Source organism: Orbicella franksi, chromosome 7 (assembly GCF_964199315.1).
Source record: "Orbicella franksi chromosome 7, jaOrbFran1.1, whole genome shotgun sequence".
NCBI classification, from domain to species: domain Eukaryota; kingdom Metazoa; phylum Cnidaria; class Anthozoa; order Scleractinia; family Merulinidae; genus Orbicella; species Orbicella franksi.
The window spans coordinates 31,989,329-32,014,631 of NC_138151.1; the positions used below are offsets into that span (position 1 = coordinate 31,989,329).

The 25,303-nt window shown below is 39.3% G+C and overlaps 1 protein-coding gene across 1 annotated transcript; it reads left to right on the forward strand.

Moving 5' to 3' along the window:
* The first annotated feature begins 1,952 nt into the window (after positions 1-1,952).
* Positions 1,953-4,623, forward strand: LOC145491728 (uncharacterized). The gene has a single exon (XM_081470977.1). The coding sequence runs from the start codon at positions 2,065-2,067 to the stop codon at positions 4,621-4,623; it is 2,559 nt and encodes an 852-aa protein (XP_081327103.1). The 5' UTR covers positions 1,953-2,064.
* The last annotated feature ends 20,680 nt before the right edge of the window (positions 4,624-25,303 follow it).

Genomic DNA, 25,303 nt, shown 5'->3' on the forward strand with positions numbered 1-25,303 from the left:
ACATAAGTGTGCATTCTTTTTATATGGTAAACACAGTAGATAGGTGTGTATTTGTTCTATACCGGCTTTGCTTATTGTTTTTTGCTTGCAGCTTACCGCATGAGTGTACAATCCATTTTGACCGCCTATTTCCATAGGTGTGTCCAATGCACTCGGTATTACTGTCAATGCATATCTATTTGTTCATGGAAATGAGCTTTTATGATTGTTATTTATCTCACTTGTCGCAATTTACAGCAGAGGCGTTGTCTCGGTCTGATAACAGTCTTTTTTAATCCTTTCTCACATACCGCAGCTATTTTGCGGTTACTTTAATCCGGCACCTGTGAGGTTGTCTATTTAGTTATAGATTTCTTCCCGGCCATGTAATTGTCTTAAGCTCATTTTGCCTTGTATGCGGTTAACGCTGTCACCTAACATCCGTTATTATATAGATCATTTCTTCTCGCTTAATCATGCCGCCTAAGAAGCGTACTGCTGGCGCTGGAAGCCGTTCTAAGCGTCTTCGCTCGTTGCCGCCTGCCTCTGATCTGTAAGAGGCCGAGCCAGCTGCAATAGTACAAGATACCCAGTCTGCTGCAGTCCCGGGGATGGTCCAGTTAAATCTCCAGGCGCTCACCAGCACAATTACCGCTGCTGTCTCCGCGACCGTGAAGGACGCCATGGCCACGCAGCATCAAGCGAGTGTCTCCGCCAGCACTACCACAGCACTTGGTCAGGTTGACCATCTGGTGAACGAGGAGATTTCAAACCTCATTCAACCCACAGGTACGCAAGGCGCGGATCCACCTCTTTCTCCCTTGAGTGTTGGGGATGAACCGCGCCAGCTTTTTACCAGCATTGGCGCAGATTTAGGTGCTAGAGTTAGCTCAAAAACGAAAGCAAAAATTTGGGCTCACGAATACATAGATTTTGGTGTGTTGTTGTCAGTAGCTCCTCCCCGTGAGCGGTATGCCTTATCTATGACCTTCCCTGGTGGTGTCTCGGGTCAACCCCACCTAACTCTTGAGCCTTATCACACGCCAAAGAAGAGAGATTTATTAGGCTCCGCTCTAACGGCCGGCAGCAAAAAAGCGTACCAGAGGGCATGGGGGTCTTTTCAGATATTTTATGATCGTTTCTAATATGGGCCATCAACCCCCCAGCTACCTTAATCTTCTTCCCAATTGGCCCTCTTTATCTCTTACCTATCCGCTAAGAAACTCGCGCCTTCTACGATTACTTCTTATCTTTCGGCTATAAGTTATGTCCACAAGATTAAGGATTATATCGACCCAACTAAGTGTTTTTTGATTCATAAGTTGTTAACGGCTGTCAGCCGCCAGCGTTTCGCTGACGTTCGTTTACCTATTACTCGACGGCTATCTTTAAAACAGGGAACGGGGAATCGGAGAATGGGAATGGGGAACGGGGAATCTTTAAAATGGGGAATCTTTAAAAGCGGGAATCTCTAAAATGGGGAATCTTTAAAAGCGGGAATCTTTAAAACGGGGAATCTTTAAAATGGGGAATCTTTAAAATGGGGAATCTTTAAAAGCGGGAATCTTTAAAATGGGGAATCTTTAAAAGCGGGAATCTTTAAAACGGGGAATCTTTAAAATGGGGAATCTTTAAAATGGGGAATCTTTAAAATGGGGAATCTTTAAAAGCGGGAATCTTTAAAAGCGGGAATCTTTAAAAGCGGGAATCTTTAAAACGTGGAATCTTTAAAAGCGGGAATCTTTAAAAGCGGGAATCTTTAAAACGGGGAATCTTTAAAAGCGGGAATCTTTAAAATGAGGAATCTTTAAAAGCGGGAATCTTTAAAACGGGGAATCTTTAAAAGCGGGAATCTTTAAAATGGGGAATCTTTAAAAGCGGGAATCTTTAAAACGGGGAATCTTTAAAAGCGGGAATCTTTAAAATGAGGAATCTTTAAAAGCGGGAATCTTTAAAACGGATCAGAATTGAGTTAAACACTCTACTGTTCCACTTACAAATAGTTGAAAATAGCAACTGACGAGAATCGTGAAGATTCGAAACCGCGGTCTTGCTTAAAACCACAAATTGCTTGCTGTTCTGATCATGGACAAGGAGGATAAACTGTTGTCTGATACGAGCCCGTTAAACACACCACTGGATGAGAACGAAATGGCCGGGTGCTCAAAGGACAGCGACATTGATAGTGCCTCAGAGCCCGAGGACGAAATAACGAGTTATCAACCCATCAAAACACCATCAGAGACAACAGCAAAAAACCAAAGAAACGGAGAAAACAGAAAAAGAAAAGCGAAACCAGAAAACCTTTACTCGCTGGAGGATAAAATCAAACGAACTGATGAGTCCATAAAGAAGCTACAGACACACTTGGACAATAAGACCTGTCCAAAGTCGTTACGATACAGAGCGCGGGCGAATATCCCGCCGGACGAACAGTTCAAAAAAGACATTCAGGCGGTCAAACAAAAAGCAGAGCATGGCTTTCTATCAGCACTCACTAGGTTTAATTACCACCGCCTCGAGAAACAAAAAATTAAGTTTCGCAAAGAAAAAGGTAAAACTCTCCGAAAAGGAACTCGAGAGAGAGGCTTAAATAACAAATCCAAACCTAAACCGCTATCGGCGGACATCAGTGTAAAAAACCTAGCAGCTATACTAGGAATCGATGCTGAAAATGTGCCTACACTACTGTCAACATTAAAGGAAGTTGTAAACAATAAAGATGTTGAAAAGTACACATGTCTGTTCACTGAATGTTCTAACACTGCTAACACAGACAGAAAAAATAAAAGGAAGGGAAAATCAAAAATCACAAAAACACAAATAAAAACCAAAAAGCGTGATGAACGCAGAAAACTATCAACCTCTTCTCTTACAAAAAATAACGATAGATTTATTAAAAATCTATCGAAAGCGAATTTGACTGACAACCAAATTAAATTGCTATCAAAGGGATTAAAATTTATACCAACCGCCACAGTAACGAAAACTAAAATACGGCGCCAACTCTTGCGAGATTACAAGGAATTCGCAAGACGAATGCGCTTAAAATACATTTTTCACGGGCAAAACAAATCAATACATCCCTTCTATGTCAAATCAAACTGGGAACCGCCAGTCCAACCATCAGTCACATTAGAAACCTACCTGGAAGAGGTTAAACAACAAATCGCGGAGATAAAAATAACCAGACAAAAACCAAACTTGTCACGCAAAGAACGTAAAGCGCTAAATGTTTTACAGCAAAGCAAAGATCTTAATTTCAAAAAAGCGGACAAGGGAAGCACACTTGTAGTCATGGATAAAAATGATAAAATACAAGAGGGCCAAGTCCAAATCAATGACCTAGATAATTACAAGCCTCTTGACAAGCCTATAGTTAAGGAAACACATACGAAGGTGTCACGCTTGATCTCAGAACTACACCGTGGCAACTACATTGATGACATGACTAGAAAGTGGTTATCTCAAACACCAAATCCACCGCGGATTCCGGAATTCTATACCCTTACAAAGATCCACAAACCTACTCTAGTAGGAAGACCAATTATCTCAGGCTGCAGTGGGCCTACAGAACGAATATCAGCATTTGTTGACACATTACTTCAGCCTATTTCCATATCACAAGCGCCTTATCTAAAAGACACTACAGATTTTATTAATTTCATTGAAAAGACGAAAGTGAATAAACAAACATTCCTTGTATCAATGGACGTAACAAGTCTATATACTAATATACCACAAGAAGAGGGTATAACTACAGTATGCAGAGCATACGAAAACTTTCACAGAAATAACCCTCCTATCCCCACACAATATCTCAAAGAAATGCTAAGCCTGATACTGAAAGAAAATTCTTTCCAATTCAACGGTAAGAATTATCTACAAATCCACGGTACCGCCATGGGTACTAAAATGGCCGTTGCTTTTGCAAATATTTTTATGGCCAATATCGAAACAGAGATTCTTAGCAATAGCGTCGCAAAACCCACAATCTGGAAACGATATATTGACGATATTTTTTCTTTGTGGGATGTCAGCCAACCTGATATAGACAAGTTCATCGAACAAGCAAACTCACATCACCCTACAATCAAATTTACAGCTGAAATTTCAAATACTGAAACTACATTTCTGGATACAGTTGTATACAAAGGCAAACGATTTAGAGATCAATCCATCCTGGATATAAAAACACACTTTAAGCCAACTGAAACCTTTCAATACACTCATTTTTCCTCTAGCCACCCACCGGGTGTCAAAAAGGGATTCGTGAAGGGCGAAGCTTTAAGACTCTTACGAACTAACTCTTCAAGAGCAACATTTGAAGAGAACATTTACAAATTCAAATCACGTCTCCTTGCTAGAGGTTATCCAAAAAATCTGATCGAAACACTCCTTTCAGATATTAAATTCACAGAAAGGGAATCGGCGCTAAGACAAAAACATGAAAGCCGGAAAGAACTCTTGCCTTTTGTAACACAATATCAACCATCAGTGCCCAACCTCAAAAATGTTTTAATGGAAAAATGGCACTTGATACAAAATCAGCCTTCTCTACGCCAAATTTTCAAAGAGCCACCACTAATATCGTATAAAAGAGGTAAATCCCTAAAAGACATACTCGTAAGAGCAAAACTATAAAAGGGTCATATATTACATGGTACAAAAGTTTCCATTGTTAGAAGTTGTGCAGGCCTGTCACTCCTTGCTAATTCCTACCTTAAAGATTCCCGCTTTTAAGGATTCCCCGTTTTAAAGATTCCCCATTTTAAAGATTCCCCATTTTAAAGATTCCCCATTTTAAAGATTCCCCATTTTAAAGATTCCCCATTTTAAAGATTCCCCATTTTAAAGATTCCCGCTTTTAAAGATTCCCCGTTTTAAAGATTCCCCATTTTAAAGATTCCCCATTTTAAAGATTCCCGCTTTTAAAGATTCCCCGTTTTAAAGATTCCCGCTTTTAAAGATTACCCATTTTAAAGATTCCCACTTTTAAAGATTCCCCGTTTTAAAGATTCCCGCTTTTAAAGATTCCCCATTTTAAAGATTCCCGCTTTTAAAGATTCCCCGTTTTAAAGATTCCCGCTTTTAAAGATTCCCCGTTTTAAAGATTCCCGCTTTTAAAGATTCCCCGTTTTAAAGATTCCCGCTTTTAAAGATTCCCCATTTTAGACATTCCCGCTTTTAAAGATTCCCCATTTTAAAGATTCCTCATTTTAAAGATTCCCCATTTTAAAGATTCCCCATTTTAAAGATTCCCCATTTTAAAGATTCCCCGTTTTAAAGATTCCCCATTTTAAAGATTCCCCATTTTAAAGATTCCCGCTTTTAAAGATTCCCCGTTTTAAAGATTCCCGCTTTTAAAGATTCCCCATTTTAAAGATTCCCCATTTTAAAGATTCCCGCTTTTAAAGATTCCCGCTTTTAAAGATTCCCGCTTTTAAAGATTCCCGCTTTTAAAGATTCCCCGTTTTAAAGATTCCCGCTTTTAAAGATTCCCCGTTTTAAAGATTCCCGCTTTTAAAGATTCCTCATTTTAGAGATTCCCGCTTTTAAAGATTCCCCGTTTTAAAGATTCCCGCTTTTAAAGATTCCCCGTTTTAAAGATTCCCGCTTTTAAAGATTCCCCATTTTAAAGATTCCTCATTTTAAAGATTCCCCGTTTTAAAGATTCCCCGTTCCCCGTTCCCCGTTCCCCGTTCCCCGTTCCCCATTCCCATTCTCCGATTCCCCGTTCCCTGTTTTAAAGATAGCCATTACTCGACCGGTGTTGCACGAGCTTATTAAATCTCTCCAACACACCACTTCTTCGGCCTTTCAACGTTGTCTCTACTCAGCCATGTTCCTGTTAGCTTTTTACGGCTTCTTTCGTGTTGGTGAACTGGCGGCTAAGAGTTGGGATCGTGCCGATTCCGTATTACAGTTTAATGATTTGAAAGTTTTGGTAAACAATGGCCAACCACAAGTGATTAAGATCATCATTACCGCATTTAAGCACAATACAGACAGGAAACCCTTTGAAATCTTAATCGACCGCGAGGACACTTTGCCATTTTGCCCGGTCAAATCTCTGATAAAATACTGCAAATCACGAGGGGCCCTCCCGGGACCGTTATTTTGCCAACAAAACCTTACACCGATTACGGTCTATCAATTTAACACCGAACTTTCCCGGTGTTTACAATTGTGTGGCCTTGATACCAGCCGATGCAAAGGCCACAGCTTTCGAATTGGCACTGCTTCGCTCGCGGCTGATAAGGGTTTCTCAGATGCGCAAATCCGCACTCTTGGCCGCTGGAAATCTGATGCTTTCAAAATATATATCCGCTCTGAACGCCTCCAAGCTAATTAAGTTAAACATGTCAATAGGTCACGCACCATCGAAACACTTTTACATCTTTTTCTATTTTTCTTCAGTATTAGAAATGTAGGTCAGACATGGGCTGCTACTATTTCTGACGTATTATTTAGTACTATGATCAAGACTGTAGTCATTGTTGACGACCTTGTAGGTCAGACAAGGGCTGCTACATTTTTCTGTCGTCAATTATTTTAGTTGCATTTTTTGTTTATACGCGATGTCGGAAACTGAGGTCAGAGATGGGCTGCTGCGGTTTCCGTCGTCACATTACTTTTTCTGTTTGCGTCATTGCGTGACAGCAACGTGGGTCAGAAATGGGCCGCCATAAGCTCAACTTTATTGCTTCCATCACCTATTACAGTATATACTATAAATCGCCTAATATTACTATTTTGTTGATACAAAACAAGTGATGAGAGAGTCTATAGAAAAGCAAAAAAAAAATGCTTGAAATTATAGATCCCTAACTGGACACTTATCAACTAACTGATAATAATTATCAAACTTGAAACAACTCGAAATATCTTATGAAATAATCAACGAAACAATAAGTATCAAAAGCTTAATTTATAAAAGGGGTATTTTGCCACTGCTGCTATCTTTGTCTATTATAGATCTTTTTATGTTATTCTTTAATATATTGAAAGATTTTATTTGTCGTGTTTTGATGTCTATACTTTTCCATATTTTTGGACCTTGAAAGGCCAAGGAGTATTGGCCAAGTGTAGTTGATTTACGTGGGAGATGACAGTCATCTGCATGTCGTGTATGTATTTGATAATTTGCTGAAAAGATGTCTGACAAATTTTTTGGAAGTTGATTATTGTAAAACCTGAACATAAAAAAAATGAAATTTCTAGCTTATTTATCTCTTGTACTTTTAATATTTTTAGTTCCTTAAAGACATTTTCTGTACTCTCTCTATACTGAATGTTAGCTATAGCCCTGACTGCTCTTTTCTGAAGTATTACTATTCTAGATAGTCTAGTAGGATAATTGTTGGCCCATATGACATTACAGTAATGTATGTAAGGGTAAACAAGAGTGTAATATAAGGGTTTTTGTCGTTTCTTTGGTTAAAAATTGCCCTACTTTAAACATAATTCCAATATTTTTTGATATTTTACTTGTTATCAAGCTAATATGAGGTTTCCATGTTAGTTTTTCATCTATAACTGTGCCAAGAAACTTACATTCCCTAACTCTGTCAATGATGTTCTCGTCTATCATTAAATTTATAGTCTCATTCATGTTTTTTCTGTTTGAAAATAACATGTAAGTTGTTTTAGAAATATTTAAAGATAATTTATTTGCTTTGAACCATAGAGAAAGTTTAGTTAACTCACCATTTGCTTTTGTAAGTAACTGGTTTAGACTTTTAGTTTTGTAAAATATGTTGGTGTCATCAGCAAATAATGTGAAGGAAAACACATTTGAGGAAGCACTTATGTCATCGATGTATATCAAGAATAGGAGTGGCCCAAGTACTGACCCTCTGGAACCCCACATATTATGTCTGACATTTCTGAGTCTACTCCTTTGAATTGTACATACTGTTTTCTGTTAGATAAGTAGTTCTTAAACCATAAGTGTGGTATACCTCTGATTCCATAATGTTCAAGTTTGTTCAATAGGATTGTGTGGTTAACTGTATCAAAGGCTTTTGCGAGATCTAAAAAGATACCTATACAGTATTCGCCATTGTCAATTGCAAAATGTATTTTTTCTACAAAATCTAAAATTGCCATTGCAGTAGAGTGTTTTTGCCTGAAGCCATACTGGTTTTTGTTTAAGATGTTAAATTTAGTTAAATAATCTATAAGTCGATTGTATACAACTTTCTCTAAAATCTTTGAAAATGAAGGTAAGATTAGCGGCTGAAGGGGAACTCGACTGGTTGTCTGGTTAAAGTGGATTTCTTTGCCATCAATGATGCTAGATAGTTGTCGGCTGCTCGTCTTCGTTCCCGTGGTTGTAGGCTTCAACACTTTATTCTTGTCGATGGCCATTTGTTGTTATTATTTCGGATTTTGGAACTCCCTAGGCCTTCAGCTTTCTGACCACCGTTTTCCAGACTGAGTGGTTGGATAATCTGTTTTAGGGACCCACGTTCGTAATCGATTCCGTCTTGTTTACACACGAAGGCGTAAAACCGCTCGAGTACTTCATTCAACTGCTCCGGAAGAATCATCTCCAGGTATCGCTCAAGGCTATTTTCGCCACACCACTTCTCAAAAACCCTCACCCAGGTAATTGTGTTCTATCGCGTATTTAAGTTTTCTGCCGCTTCTTTTAATTCCGTAACTTCTTCAATGGTCACCGTCTTAAATCTCAACGCCATCTTGGCAATGATCGAAATACAAGAGATGTTGCCATGGCAATTTTATAATTTCACATGTGAAATTATAAATTAATGCTAAAATTTCGCGCCAAAATTAAGGAGTAATTTGTCACCCATGATGTTCAATATGTTTTAAATTCCTCTACTGATACTAGGTGGAAGATTGTATTCACCAAGTTTGAAGGATCTGAAGGGTGTAGCTTAGCTAAAAGACGCTCAGTTAATTTTCCATACATTTGTCTGTTTTTTTTTTCCCGCGAACCGCGTCCACCCAGCCAAATTTACAGACAAATGTATGGAAAATTAGAAAAATAAACCGAGCGTCTTCTAGCCAAGCTACATCCTTTAAACCTGGAAATACAATCCTGTACCTAGTAGTTTAACGTTCCGATTCACAACTTGTGTAAAATTCAATTTTGGAAAAAGTTATTTGCCATCGGATTCCTATACAACCACTGTAATTTCTGACCGCTTTGCCTAGCCATCAAAATGTCGTCGAAAACCATGATGTATAGTCTATTTAAGCTCGCAAATCTCACAGATATTTTTCATCGCGACCCATCGCAAAGCCCTGCAAGTTTACCGAAGGAGAGTAGTAATTCAGATGGCAAAATCTCACAGATGTTTCGTATGACAGAGAATTTACCGAAGGAGGAAAATAGCCGTAAATTTGCTTCCATTGCTCCCATTGCCTCCAGATTTCAAGTACTGTTTCACAGATGGCAATATTTCTCCTCGCGGCCCGTCAATAACGCTGGAAAACAATGAAGCCAACACTCCACGAAATCGCATTGGTAGTAAAATGACCTAAACCACTACAGCGACATAGAAGAAAAGGTACCCAAAGGAAGCTAGGGAAGGCTTTTTATTTGTTTTCCACAGTGAAAAATTTGCCGGCTGAAAATGTGAAATTCGAAGCGAGTGAGGCACTTTGACACAACACTGTCACTATCAATGCAAATATTAACGCGAACCACATTCTGTTATTCCTGTGTGTTATCATTTGTTGAAGAAATTACAACTGCAAAACTAAATGTTTGGATTTATTTCTACGCGGAGAGCCACTCAAAAGTTGATGGCATTACTACATCGGCCAATGCATCCAGCGTGAGGACTAGTCACATGAAAAACCGGACTTTGAATGTTATAGAAGGTTATAAATAAATACTAATCAGGTCTGTGATATATTATTAAACTCTCGACATGGGACCCAAAAAGATGTCTGAATCGAGAAGACTACATAAATTATCTTTCTCGCTGTAGCAAAGACGTTTGTGAAATGAAGTGCGATCATGTTAGCGGACATTTAACCAATTCGGGGAGGAACATGTAGACCAGAGTCGAGTGAGCGGTGTAATTCGAACCTACAGCAAATAGAAGAGTAAAAAAACAAACCCAGAAAACAAAAAAATATTGCCCTCGACCCGCCACACTCGACCTTCAACATGTAACCCTCGATCGTCGACCCTCAACAAAAAGATAGACTCCACATGATCGCGTCATCTGTGTCGATACTTTTATAACAATTGGCCAATTAGCACGTGATAGAGTTAAAAGTTATTGTAAAAAAGGAAAAAAATCCATGTATATTCCATGTTGCCGCTCGTCTTTTCAGTAGTAGATCATACCAATGACATGAAAATGTTTTAACAGCAAAAGAAAAAAGTGGCACACGAGACGATTGCGGAGTGTGTCACCGATGCTCTGACCCCATTTTGATGTTATCTATAACCAGGAGCCATAATCGGAGACGGAGACCGTAAGTCTTGGGATCCGCGCGCACCTATGATATGGGACAATTTTTCTATTTTTAGAACAAATTGCGCCATCCTGACGTCATATATCCGCGCGGACCCACGCACATGTCGGAGGCTCTCGCGTGGATGTTGTCACGTTGCGTGATCAAATGGTGAGAGTTGAGTTAAGGCAGGGAATACGAACCAGGGCGCTTATATGTAGTTTTATGCTCTGAGCTAACGGAAAAGGTGGATTTTTCAGTGTCGAAAACAAGACTTCAATCTCCCCCTGGGAATGAATAATAAGATCTGCTCGCGCTAGTTGGGCCAAGCTTACGCGTGTTTTTGCGTTTGTTCTAACTTAAGAATATAGCAAGAAAGCTCTCTACTCTGGTATCGAGTTAATTTGTGAGTTTCTCAGACAATGGTTAATCATAACCAAAACCTGTTTTGTTTCTGCTTGTTTGGTGAGTTTGCAAAAGTTTTTGAAAGGAAGGTCTGACGCGTACAATTAGCTCATTTGCATAGTGCAGCTCGTGCACTTTCAAGTCCGAGTCGGTGTTTTCAATTGTCAACAAATCTTGACAAAGATTTCTTTCGTTATCTTTTGTGCTGAGATGCTGCAACAAATTTCACGAACGCAAAAAAGGCTACTAACGTCGTGTGTTTCTTCAACATAAACATAGCGAAGTTTTACACTGCGAAAATGAAAATAGACAAGGAGTTTTGATAACTCGATCAACAAAATCGAAATCGTTATTCGAAGTTGATTAAAGAAAGCGTCAACGTAACTTTGCTGATTGTTTCTGCTTTATTCGCATATTTTCAGCTTAGCTTTTAATATGTTCTCAAACATTTATCAATCTTAAACATATTCAAAAACTACAGAGTTATTGTTTGAGTTCGATGTACGCTTTCTCACGAAAGTGCGGCGGAAGTACAATTTGTCATGTTTATTGACTTTACAAAACAAGCATCAGCGGGCGCTCTCATTCATTGACAACAGAGAATTTACTGAATTTTTACACGAATAAAACTGAGCAGTATCTACGGACGTAAAGTTATTGGGCCTTGATGAAACATCCAGCGTTGCTTACAATTGAGGCCAAACTCAAACTAGCAATTATTTTGTTTTACTTTTCGGTCGCGATAGACTGGCAAATTTCTCGCAGGCGTGTGGCAAGAGGAGTAGGAAACTATGAAGTCCTGAAGCTCTGCTATATCTAAATATATCCAACTAGTTTTTTGCTGCGTAATGGACAGCTGTTAATCTTCAACATATGTGAAATTTAAAGTGGAGTAATTTACAGCTCATGTAAAAGAAGCATCCGTTGGAACACAACTTGGTCAGCGATATATATCTAAGCTTAAAGCGGAACATACCTAAATTCGACACTGTCTTACTTCACTCAAACTGCAGCAGCTTACGACGAAAATACTTAAGCAAAATTCCAGCAGACGTAAACGCGCTGAGTTGTGGGCCAAAAACATGAAAAATTTCGGGAATTTCGGACGCCATTCCCCCCGCGCGACATCCGCAAAAATCCTCGCAGCATGTACGCGCGTGTGCCGCAGGCGATGGCGCAATTTGTTCTAAAAATAGAATTATTGTCCCATATCAAGGGGACAACCCCAATACTGTGAAGTGAAGTGAAGTGATCGGATATGGATCGCGCTTACGGTCTCCGTCCCCGATTATGGCTCCTGCTATAACGGAAAGTATAACCTGTTTTCTATTTCTTAAATACCTATTTTGAAATGATTGTTTTCATACTAAAATAATAATAAAATAATAAATAACAATAATCCGATTAGACATTTGCAAAAAGCAAGGCTAGTAGTTGTAATGATTGTTAAACAAAAAGAAAAGATGATCGATATACTTACAGGCCTTCCAAGTTCTCCAAAGAGGAGAAGATATCCTGTGGTAAATTCTGAATGTTATTTCCTCTCAGGTTTCTGCGGTAGACGGAGAACAAGTTGAAAATACATAGTATTAATAAAAAGATAAAAACGTATTTTCATGTGGAGCAAGTTCACGGCTGTCATATCAACGGCAAAAGGCCTTGATATATCGAAAAAGGATTTTATCAACAACCACCCAGCCCCCCCACCCCCCAACCCCTCTTCCTCTTGAACAGTTATCGGGGATGAAGGAAATGGGAGGATGATTTCATTCATCTCTCGCCGATACATTTGATATGTCGGGAGTCTCCCCACATCATTTGATATTACAATTAGTCCATCACTGCTGAGGTGGTTGTATGGCTCACTTAAGGGGAACAAACGAAACTTGTATATTCTTAATCTTTGACTATTGCGCATCATAAAAATGCATGATAGCGAGGATAGAACGGTAGCTTTCACTTTGTAAATCGAATTTTAAATTTACCCCCAATACCCTCCCTTTGGCCGTCATCTTGGAATTCGAAATGTTATTTTCTTATATGTTTCTTTTCTTAAAGGTAGACGTTATTTTGCCTGGTCCTACATTTGTAATAATTAGTATCTTGGTTATTATTTCAGTATTGTCTGTAGTTGTTTAAGCTGTGATGACGTCATAAATTACAGCACAATGGCCACCGTTTTGTTTTCTAGTTTATGTATTCAACCTCTATTTCAACCATCTGAAATGACTAAATTACCAATAAGGTGCTTCACATCACAATACTAGAAAAAAACCTTTTTCTACGTTTAGTTAAGTAAGCACAATACGTCATTAACCAATATACTCTAACTCAACGTAGATACTTCAGTCTAGAGCTGGTTCGAGTACAGAAACGCCAGGCTCGTATAACGCCCTCTGTCACTGCTGTCACTTGCATTTGGATCTGTAACTTCTCAAAGTCATAAGCTTAAACACGGTAAATCATGACCGCGACAGTGCTTGGATATCTGATTGTTTTAGCAGATATTTCTACGATTTTAGTTTTCTTTTTTTCCTTAGTTTTAGTTCCGATGGAGAAGTTATATCTCTGTTTGAGCACCCTTTCAAACACCTTAAAATTTCTCAAAAATACTCTGCTATTAGCGTCATATTTCGACTGTCTTCTCTGTGGTGACGACTCCTCTCCAGATTGCTGCTTGATAATTTGCTCTTGTAACGCGACGTCATAGAGATGACTGCCTCTGGCTAAACTTTCTCGCCTCTGGTGCAGTGAACTTCATAGCGCAGCGCATCGATAATCTGGTACTCTTTCTCGTACAGCTGTCACATGAGTGCCTCCTTCAGTACGTATACTGTTCGTTCCTTCCCAATTCTCGCCAGAGCTCGGACGTACCTTTGACTATATTGGAGAGAATTAGAAGCTGAACTGCTTACCAGAGAGTATCAGCCTGTGATGGTATATACGCTAATTAGGACTTTCATGAAGTAGAGCTTGTCAATTCCTTGGTCAAGTTACTTCTCCAAGCTGTTAATAACTAAATAACATTCTGGTCTTTCATAGCATTCTGGTCTTTCCGCCTCTTTCATTCTTCATGTAGCACATTCCAAGGTTTTGGCTTTGAGCAAGCAGTAGGACAAAGATATCGGTGTCGGAGTGGATGACGAATCTGCCTCCCACGTACCAAGCATGGAGAACCATACTCATATCAGCCTCTTTATGATTAGTTCTCAGGAATTAGTTCGCATATGGCTGCGTCTTAGTCTCTAACACTGATCTTCGGTTGTCACGTACATGATCCGGTCACTGAGCTTGCCTCAGAATTCTTCTTTCTTCCACTGTGACACGAGGGAATTGCCAATGTCAGGCTTGTTTGTGGTGACACTGAAAAGCTTGTTCCCTGACTTCGTAGTATGGGCAGGAAGTATGTTCTTGTACTGTTCACCGTCAGAGGTAGACACTCTTTAAAATCTTTCGACATTCTTGATTGATACCTCGCGATACATGTCCAACACTTCGTCCACGTTCCTGTTTCCTGTTGCCGGTGTTCATTACCAACTCAAACACTCTCTTAGTGACCACATGAGACATACCTCCAGAGGGCCGGGATATTCAACTTCTGCAAGACCACCATTCCAGGTATACTGAAAATACTGGTGCGTTCTCTAGGTATTTCTCGGTGACTGTGATGCGTCATTCTAGCTGTTGGGAGAGTTTTGCCTCTGTCGGGAAGCTTTGCGCTGTTGTTTTTCGCGGAAGTCCACAAGGATCGGCAAGAGACCGACAAGTGCCATCAGAGCAAATACATCACGATCCATACGAGAAGGAAGTACTACATCCTAGTCGCGAACCTTATGCACAGCCTACAGATCCTTAAAAGACTTCAGCTTGGCTTTCTTCGATGGATCTAAGTAAACTGAAGCGGGATTAGATGAGCAACGGTAGTTGCAAAGTCATTCACTGCCTTCTTTACCTCGCTCTTGTTTACCAGATTAAATATTTATTGTATTCCACACGATTTTATAAACCAAACTTTTAAACGGTGCCCTGACAGTCCAAGTGTCCTCGATATTCGAAAATGCCCAAGAAGTTCCGATCCGTACCGCACACGCCGAGGATTAGAATTTAACTTATTTTTATGAACGAAAACTAATATATGAAAAATGTACGATAGCAAGTCTAACAAAAGGATTACATAATGCCTAAAGGTATTGGTAAACACTAACGAATGCAATTGTCCCGTGTTCATTACGTAATGCCCAAAGGTATTGGTAAATACTAACGAATGCAACTGTCCCGTGTTCAGCTCTTGGCCTGCAATAAGTCATTACTTACTTCTATTTTCGCTTTGATACCTCGGTGATAACATCCTTGAGCTGATCCACTAGCTTTTCTACAGCTTTGATGCGTGCTGGAGCCAACTACTCCTTATGGATGTAGGTCTGTGATGAAGTAATAGCCCAATACCCGTGAAGAAGCTTCCTGGGCTAAGGTAAGGTAAAGTCTGCATACGAGCCAAGTGGCCCATCAGGCCGGAGCTTATCCCGGTTTCTGTAGCATGAAGCGACTAGGAGTATTTCTTCTACCCCCTGGATGGTATGCTAGTCCATCGCAGGGTTACCCCCATCATTAAGTTCGCCGGTACTCATTTATACACCTGGGTGGAGAGAGGCACTGTGAGAGTAAAGTGTCTTGCCCAAGAACACAACACAATGTCCCCGACCACGGCTCGAACCCGGACACCCCGATCCGGAGACGAGCCCACTAACCATGAGGCCACCGCACCTCCCAACCAGCCAACTACTCCTCATGGATATAGGTCTGTGATGAAGTAATAGCCCAATACTCGTAAAGACGCTTCCTGGGCTAACCTAGAACCCTAACAACCACATACAATGCATTCAACCGCCGTTGATCAGATCATGGTGCAGAGGAAACACGTTTGCACTTTCGTTTGTGAGACCGCATGTTTGTGAACTGGGGCTGGATGAAGGAAACAGGCTAATGTTTTTGAGGGCTTTGTTTGAACAGACTTGCAATTTATATAAATATTTTATCTACTTGCCCTCTTTTCATGAAATAATTTTGAGAACCGTACCCCACAATGTTTTTGCAATAATTATAAGTGCAAAATGATCATATTGTGACCAATAATCAGGCGTTTTGAAGTCACTTATGACGTCATGTGCTGATAATTCAAGCACTAGCACAAATGGACATCTTGTTTGTTATTCGGATACGTTTAAAATTTACATTTGAAACACTATTCGCTCACATTAAAGGAATACAAACCACTTTTAAGCGTTCCCCAAACATCCAAGATGGCGGCAAAAAAAGGTATGCAGGGCAAAATTTAAAATTCGATTTAAATGTGAAAGCTACCGTTCTTTCCTTGTTATCATACATTTTTGTGATGCTTGAAAGCCGAAGATTAAGATAAGACATGTTTCGGCTGTACCCCTCAAGTGAGCCATAAACCCAAATTTTCGGCTCTCAGCTGATGGACTAAATAGCAACCGCCGTGGTTTTGACCGACATGCAAAGCAAGATTACGCCTTCTTTACAAAAATCTTTGGCAACATTGCAGAACTAGTACCCATTTACATTCTAGTATCAGTTTGTAATACTTCACTATCAATTTAGACTATATCAGTTATAAGATTTGCAAATCTACTACAGCGGAGAAAACATTTTCTCTTAAATTATATACATGTATCAAAAAAAGTTTAGAGTTTCATCCGTTTAACCCACCCCCGTCCCCTGAACCACCTTTGAGTTATGAGTTTGCTCAACCAATGGATTAAAACGAACTCACTTTACTGGCCTCAACACTGTTTCGTAATTTAGTAATTTATTTCAGAAACCTACAGCCACTTCGGTTCAACTAAACGGAGGTGGCTATAACGGAGGGTCACGGGGCACAAATTGTGACATCATACTGTAGCAAGAGAAGATCAAGCTAAGAGAGTGAACCTATCATATATGCCTTGTACCTTAAGTTATTTTGAAACATGGTACATGTACGACTGTACCCAGTTCTTCCGCGGGTGTTTCTCGCGCGTTGCGTGGATGTTTTCGTGGAAGAATTGGTTATGTTTCGCTTCGTTTCAAAGCCAAGGAAAACATGGAACACGCAGTGCAAGGATGGGTAACCCGAAAACACTGACCCCCGGTACGCGGACCCCCACAATAGACCGGGTTCGCGGACTACCCTACGGACCGGTCCATGGACTACCCCTACGGACCCCCTCTACGGACCACCCTAAAATAGTGTAAAAATAATAAATAAAGATTTCTCTTATCGGTTGTCTAATAGATTCAGACTCGTGTCGGTGATTTTTCGAGTGTTACACTGTGCAAATGTAACAGAATTGGGAATTGGAACTAATTCACGAACCCAGGAGAGGATGGCTAAAAAAAATGGCATAGGGGAAAAAACACAAATTTCGAGGCTTCCCGGAGGCTTTCCCCTACGCGTCTTTCGTATACTTTATGGCCACAGCAAAGAAAATGGCAATGTGTAATTATATAAATTGCACCCGAGCCTGAATCCAGGTCTGCCCATTTGCACAATGTAACGTTCGAAATTTCGCCGTGACAAGTAATCTATTAGACAACCTGTAACTGAAATATTTATTTATCATGTTTATTATATGTTGGGGGCTGGTCCGTAAAAGGGGTCCGTAGCGGGAGTCCGTGGACCGGTCCATAGGTAGTCCGCGGACCGGGGGTCAGTGTTTTCGGGTTACCCGTGCAAAGATCAAAGAACCAAAGGAGCTTCGGTCCTCGCCAAGTTTAAATACATTTCGAAACTTTAATCGGAGGACAGATTTGCCCGTCCAAACAATAAAAAAAACTGAATAAACGGTAAAGAAATGAGCAACCAAACGAGTGCAAAGCAAACGAAGGCCGAACTGAAAACATCGCAACCAAACAATCAGATGGTCGAAAATGCAGACAGACGCTCCCCGCCTAAACAACAAAAGGGACTTAAAGCAACAAGGAGAACAACATCAAGGACAACGTCGATTGGAAACGACTTTATGTTGAACCTAGGAATTACGCAATAATGTAGATTCAGTTTGTCTATCACTCTCAGAGATATCCAAAATATAATATGTAAGACAGCATCAAAAGCCTATTTTTTTTTAATTGCCCGTCGTATTTCACGTTAACTAGAGTACGCAGAATGTGGTCATTTCACATTGTACATACATACATACACGCATACATACATACATTTTATTTTGTTTTTAAATTAAAATTACAATTATAACATGCCCGCGGATAGCTGAGCTAATCTAGGCGGGTCATGTTTACACGAATTATTAATATCCAACTAGGTACAACTAAATACAACTGAAGGCATCAAGAGAACTAAGGGACCGTTCATTTTTTATAAGGTAGGGGGGGCTGGTGGGATTTGGGGAGGGGGCCATGCGAAAAAAAATGGCTTTCGAAGGGGGGCCATCCCAAAAAAATAAGGGAAAAAGGGGGGTCACGTCAAATATTTTAGTAAAACTTTAAAATGGCATAATGTTTGAATATCAAAAAAATTGCTATAGAATAAACACAGAAGGCAGGATATAAATTTATTACAAACTTTCCTTCTGCTTTAAAAAAACGTTTGGTGACAAAAAGCATTTGTAGCTACTGAAAAGAAGTATTTAACACTGTTATTTTCGAATGCAACTTTCACTGGCACTAATCTTCATCTCCGCTGTCGTCGAGTTCTTCGTCGCCGCTTGTGCTGCTATGGGAGTCTCTTTCACCAATGCTGTAAGAAGCAGCAATGCTTTGCGCCAGAGTGTACTCTTCAGGGTACATGAAGGTGTAAACATAATCTCTGACTTCCCGCTCAAGGTTGGTGGTGATTCTGCTTCTTGCAGGATTGGTGAAATAATTCCCTTCCAAGAGCTGTGCTATGTATGGCCCATCTCTTCTAAATATCGACGTGGCAACATCCTCAACTTTAAGACACTTCCGGGACGGCCGTTCTAGGAGGGTACACAAGGCATTGTGGAAGATCATTTCCTAGCGGGTTTCCAACACAGATTCCATAAACTCGTTGGACGTTGTTTTCAGTCCGCTTCCTCTTTCTTTCATTTGACTTTCTACGGTTTTCTTTTTCCCTTCTCCTTTTGTTGATGTGCTGTTTGAGTATGCCTTTGAATATGCTGTTATAATTGCTCTCCTTATTTTCTAGTGCTTCCATGTCCTGCGTGACCTTCGTCAACTTAGCTTCTGTACATTTAATCTGTTTTACATTAAAACTGTGGGCAAATTCTTCGCCCTGCTTTAAAGCAAGCCCATTGGACTGATAGAGTGTGGAATCGTGTTCCTTTACATCTTTCAATATGACATTCAACTTTTCCACCATTGCTCTGTGCTCTTTGATGGAGAAGTTCAGTTTTCTTCCATCACTGGGCTTCAACTGGTACCCTTGCATGGAAAACTCACTCGCCCTTTCTGAACAGCCATCCGCACCTAGAAAAGTTGCTTCTTTTGCATGTAAGATGTCAAACTGCCTGGATCGTTCAGCTGTAAACCTTTTCTTAAACGACTCGTCGCTTTCGCCATTATTGCACATTTTGAAATGAGCCTCTTTCATGATGCTCATGTAGTAATGCGCTCTTTCCCCGACTGGATTAACAATATAAAGAAGAAAGAGCATGGAAGTGGCAGGCTGGTTTTATCTGACCCAGAGAGCGTTGCTCTATTTGCAGATAAGTTTATTGTCAAATCGAAGTTTGTGGTGGATTATCTTCAGCATCTCGAAGTGCTGGAATTTAAAAGGAAAAAGAGAGCAGAAGAAAAGGCAAATTTAAGTAGGGAGGAGAATTATCCTTGGACTGAGTTGTGCGAAGATCTAACCAAGCTTAAAAAGCTACGTGTTCCAGAACTGAACAAGTACTCAAACCACCACGGGCTGAAGCAGCATTGGAAAAGCAGCAAGAGTGAGAAAGTAAAGGCAATTGTAAGACAATCATGCTTGCAGCAGAAGAGTCCTCTCAGAGCTGGCCAACCAACACTGAGAAATGCCAGGACATTGACACAAAATGACAACAGGGCAAGTGCTGACAGCAGTGAAACGGATGAAAGTGACAATGATGAGTATGACAGTGATGCCATTGACTCTGGGGGAGAAGATGACTCAAGTGACGTCATTCTTGCGTTCATCAATTCAGATGAGGAAGATGCCAATGAGAGGCCAAATGCCACACGCTCAGGGCGAGCCATAACTAGGAGATCCGAAATTGACTTCTCTTTCTTTTGATTTGTTTTTTAAACAACAGCTCTCTGTCTTATAGAGATTGTAAATATTGTCTTCATAGTGAGCACAATAACGTGAAGTAGGGGGATAATAGAGAAATATTAAAAAAGTTGAAATCTAAATATTGTTTGTTCAATTTTTTTTTTGAGGGGGGGGGGGTCATCCCAAAAAATGACCGCTATAAGGGGGGGCCATGTGAAAAAATTGGTAAGCTGAGGGGGGGTCATGCGCTTTTAAAATGGTGCTTCCCAAATCCCACCAGCCCCCCCTCCCTCATAAAAAATGAACGGTCCCTAAAGAGACTAAAATTGACAGCAATGATTAGAGACAACTAATAAACTAACGGTATTACAAATAATAATTAACAACAGTTACGACGAGAGACTACAGATACACTAAAACGATATTATTGAATATTTATCAATACATACTAAAAGGAGATTTATTCACCCCACCGGGGAATAAATGGTTTTATGCATCTGGTTAGTGCCAGTCTCCCAGCAAAGGGTTGGGGGGACATCCGGGTCCTTGGAAAACCTATATTTAAGCAGACGAGGCTAGGCTACTGTCCTCTTTTCCCAAACACTCGTGCTTTACACGCAGTTCGTAATTTCCCACCCACCCTCCGTTGGGATAGGGAAAATGGTCTATTTTGGATATTTGTGCGGGTACTCCCCCACCTTTGCTGGGAATGATTTTGATTGTTTAATGTTTCTCAGAGTAAACGTTTATTGTTATAAAAATAAACGACCACCTCGGTGGCCGAAAAATGGCAAATGATGTTTTTGTCAGTTCTTCCCAGCAAACCACGCGCAGCCACTGCATTGTATGGTAAAGGAGTTACAAATAGATGCAATAACATAGAGCATAAAGAAAATAAATTCAGCTTTACTTTTTGAACGACATCTGAAAGATCAATATTACAGTCTTCTGAAGCTAGAATTTCAAAAAGTATTTGTTTTATTTTCCTCATAAAGAATTTTTTGTGAAAGTTTTCTTAAAGATATAGGCATTTCATTCCAAATTTTTGTTCCTACTCTAGAAAATGAGTTCACTTGAATCGAGAGCCCAGAACTTTGTGTGTAAAAGTTATTTGAGACTGAGGATCGAGTATTATAAGAATGAATATCAGAAATGTCTTGAAAGAGATCTTGAATGTTTCCAGGAGCATTTCTGTGTCTTATTTCAAACATAAGGTTAGCTAAAAGCTCATAATACAAACATTTTAACGGTAAAACACTGGCATCAATAAATAAAGGGATCGTATGTTGATTTCGCTCAGAAAAATAGATAAAGCGAAGAGCTTGCTTTTGGAGCTGGAGAAGCTTTTCAAGGTGTGATTTATATGCTTGGCCCCAAGCCATCATACCATAAGTTAAATAAGGAGTAACTAGGGATCTATAAATAGTTAAAAGAGTATGTCATGGCAGAAAATGCCGCAGTTTACAAATCATTCCTATAGTTCGGCTTATTTTAATAGCTACATGGTCAATATGATGTTTCCAGGAAAGATTATTGTCAATTATTACACCTAGATATCTCACAAATTCTTTACATTCTAGAGCCACATTCTTATTTTGATCACTATCGAATATCATAGTTTCGGAATGATAAGTAAGTTTTCTCTGAGCTGGTCTAAAGTTAACAATTTTTTTTTTTTTTTAATATTTAAGGTTAATTTATTAGCCGTTAACCGATAGAACAACTTGCAGAGTTCTTGATTTACAGTCGACTCAAGGGACTTAAGATTTTTGTCAGAGGATTCTTGGATATCGTTGATATCATGGATTAGGAAAAGTAAAGGGCCTAGGACTGAGTCTTGCGGTACGCCACAAGTGGTATTTTGCCTTTTAGATATACAAAAACCAATTTGCGTAGTTTGAGTTCGACCATCCAAGTAAGATGAGAACCACTTATTTATAACACCACGAAAACCATAGTGATCTAACTTGTGCAAAAGAATTTTATGATCGAATCATGAAAAGCCTTTCTTAGGTCAATGAACACCACATGAGAACAAGCGCTTGTCCATGTTTTCCTGTATGGTACTTACAATATCAAGAATTGCATGCTGTGTTGAGTGCGCTTTGCGGAAGCCATATTGAGAAGGAGAAAGTATATCATTTTGCTCAATGAAAGATTCCATTCTGGAGTAGACCAATTTTTCGAAGATCCTATTAAAGTTAGACAGCAAAGAAATAGGCCTATAGTTGTTTGCATTGGTGTTATCTTCAGCTTTAAACATAGGAATAACTTTTGCCATTTTTAATTTAGTGGGATACATCCCAGACGAAATAGAAAGATTTATTATTTCCGCATGTGTACTGCTTACAACATTTGACGAGTACTTCAACAGTTGGGTAGGACATGAGTATAAAACATGAAATTTGTTATTTGTTATGCGCAAAATTTCCAATTCCACTTCAGTTGGGGTAACTAGGTTGAAAACAAACGACGAATCGGGAAAGTTAGATGTGTTCATAAAATCAAAATAATTACACTGAACGATCAGCAACCTATTTGCCAGTTTAGGTCCAACAGAAGCGAAATGGTCATTAAGTGCGTTGGCTATTCTATTTTGGTGACAGGTAACAGAATAATTATCAGTAGGGACTCTAATAGAAGTAATAGGTTTTGTGTTCTTCAATTTACGGGCAAGTACATTGTTTATTTCCTCCCAAGTTTTTTTCATATTAGTTAGGTTATCATTAAAAAAAATTAGAATAATATTACTGTTTACTTAAACGCGTTAAGGACAAATTTTGTTCCTATAAATTTTGTAGCTGGCGGTGTCACCAGACGCATATAACTTATTTTTACCTTTAATGGAGATTCTTATGCCTTTGGTGATCCATGGTTTGGAGAGCTGTTTTGCTTTGCGGTTTGAAATTGTTTTCATAGGTGCATGTTTATTTATCAATTTGTTAAACTTGTTGTAAAAAGAAGAAAATATATTGTCCACGTCACACGGTTTTTTTTTTTGTCTAAGGGTGTATTCCAGTTCACATTAGACAGATCGGAGTTAAAACTGTCCCTAGAGAATCTAGAAAAGTCTCGCACTTAAGATTTTTTATCTTAATTTTATCCCTCATAGACTTCAGGATACAGAATTGCTAAAAATGATCGCTTATATCAGAGATGATATTTCCACTAGCCACAACTTGATCAGGATTGTTGATAAAGATGTTGTCAATTAGGGTGGCGCAGGTAGAGCGGACACGCGTTGGTTTGTCAATTGTGGGAACGAGAAAACAACTTTGAAGGGATCAGGGATGACTTGGAGACGATTCTTATCGAGCAATCTAATAAAATCAAAGTCGAACTATTTCATTGTAAAACTCACATCAATCCTTCAACTATATTGCAACATCTAGCACGTAGGATTAACATCAACCTGCGATACTAAGGAAGCAATCACTATTACACAGAAAGAATATTATAATATCAGGTGGTATGATATGGTATGTTATAACATAACTAAAGCAAAGTGCGCGCTCTGATTGGTTAATTTAGCGTGTACTATTTGCTCATGGGTGTACGCTGCTGACGTGTGTGCTGATGTTTAAAAAGCAAAACTTTTGACAGGCATTGTTTCCAAAGTAATGGCCGGCGTTCTTGTGCCAGTAATGCGAAACTGTCTTTACAGTTGTCTGAAGATGAAAATTTATCGAGTTACTGGTGTGCAATCGGTTGTCATGAATGAATTTTCGCGCGCTTGTTTTCTCTTGTCATGTAAGACTAAACGAACATTTTTTTGTGATGTAGCTCAATAAAAGGACTTCTGTTGTTCCAATGTCTCAATGTTATGTTATAAAACAAATGGTAAACGCCATAGCGTGTACTATTGAGTTATGGATGCACTTGGGAGGTTTGCTAAGCACTCAAGAAGTTAGAGTCGCACGAGGCTATCGCCTCGTGCGACTCTAGCTTCTTGAGTGCTTACCAACCTCCCGAATGCATGCATAACTCAATAGTGCACGCTATGGCGTTTACCATTTGTTAAACAGAAAAGTTAGCCCTTAAAGAAGCGTAAAGGTCTAACTGAAATTAAAAGGATTGTGACAGCACAGAATGGTGTAATAATTTGAAAGTTTTTTGACAGGCTAGGCAGCGAAGTAATGTATCAAACACAAGAGACAGTGTTTCATCGGAATATCCAAACGCCGAGAAGAGGGTTAAAAATACGACGCGAAGAGGAGTATTTTTTGACGAGATTTGAGGTGTTTGGATAGCCGATCAAACAGTCTCGAGTGTTTGATATATCTTCTCAATCTAAACAAAAACTAAGGAGTAAAAGGAGAAGTAAAATCGTCAAAATCTATGCTAATTAAGACCGGGTATCCAAACCTCCTTCATGGTCGTGATTTTCTTTGTTCTAACTCGATGCGAAACGCACACCCTCACTGCTAAAGGAAAACGGAAGTGAAGTGGATAAAGTTTTCGCTGCACATATCAATTTTGGTCAGTTATGACGTCATGGAACGTAACAAGAGGTCTTTAAGTCCGCCACATTGTATCTGCCATCTTGGATCGGCCACCTTGAATTTCACCATTTCCTCAGAAAGTTAGAAAATCACTTAAATCGATGAGAAAATAATTCGGTGATTTTGGCATGTCAAAAGGTGATTCTTCTGGAATACTGCTTAAGAAAACTGATAAAATATCCAATCTTGGATACCCCCTAGCTCTACTCTATCGCCACAAACATGCATTTTTTAACAATGAATTAATTTGGACCAGTACTGAATGTTGATATTTCGAGGGTGTAACTTTTACCTGATTCACAGCAACGATACCGAAGGTCACAATGTGATTAACAAAAAATATTTCTTCTTATTGAAGGAAACATAAGAGCACTGTATTGAAAGAGCAATATTCATAATAGCAAAAAAGGGAAGATTGCAAATGACAGTGAATAAAAAGTGAAATGTTGCCACAACTGAGGGAATATAAGTCTTACAATGGAGAGTGGAATAGTTTTTTTTTTAAGTTTCAAAACCTACAGAATAACCTGGCCCAATGTCTTAAAAAATACCCCTCTGGGTAGATATTGTATCTGCTTTGACGAAACATCTCTGTAAAAAGGAAATTAAAATGAAATTAGAAATACTTTTCATAACAAAAAAGTCGAGAATTTGTTTTCTTAAAGCATTTATCGTTTGTAAAAAAAATTAACAATTTGAGGTCACCGTATGAGGACTGGACTTGGAAAATTCAAGGAAA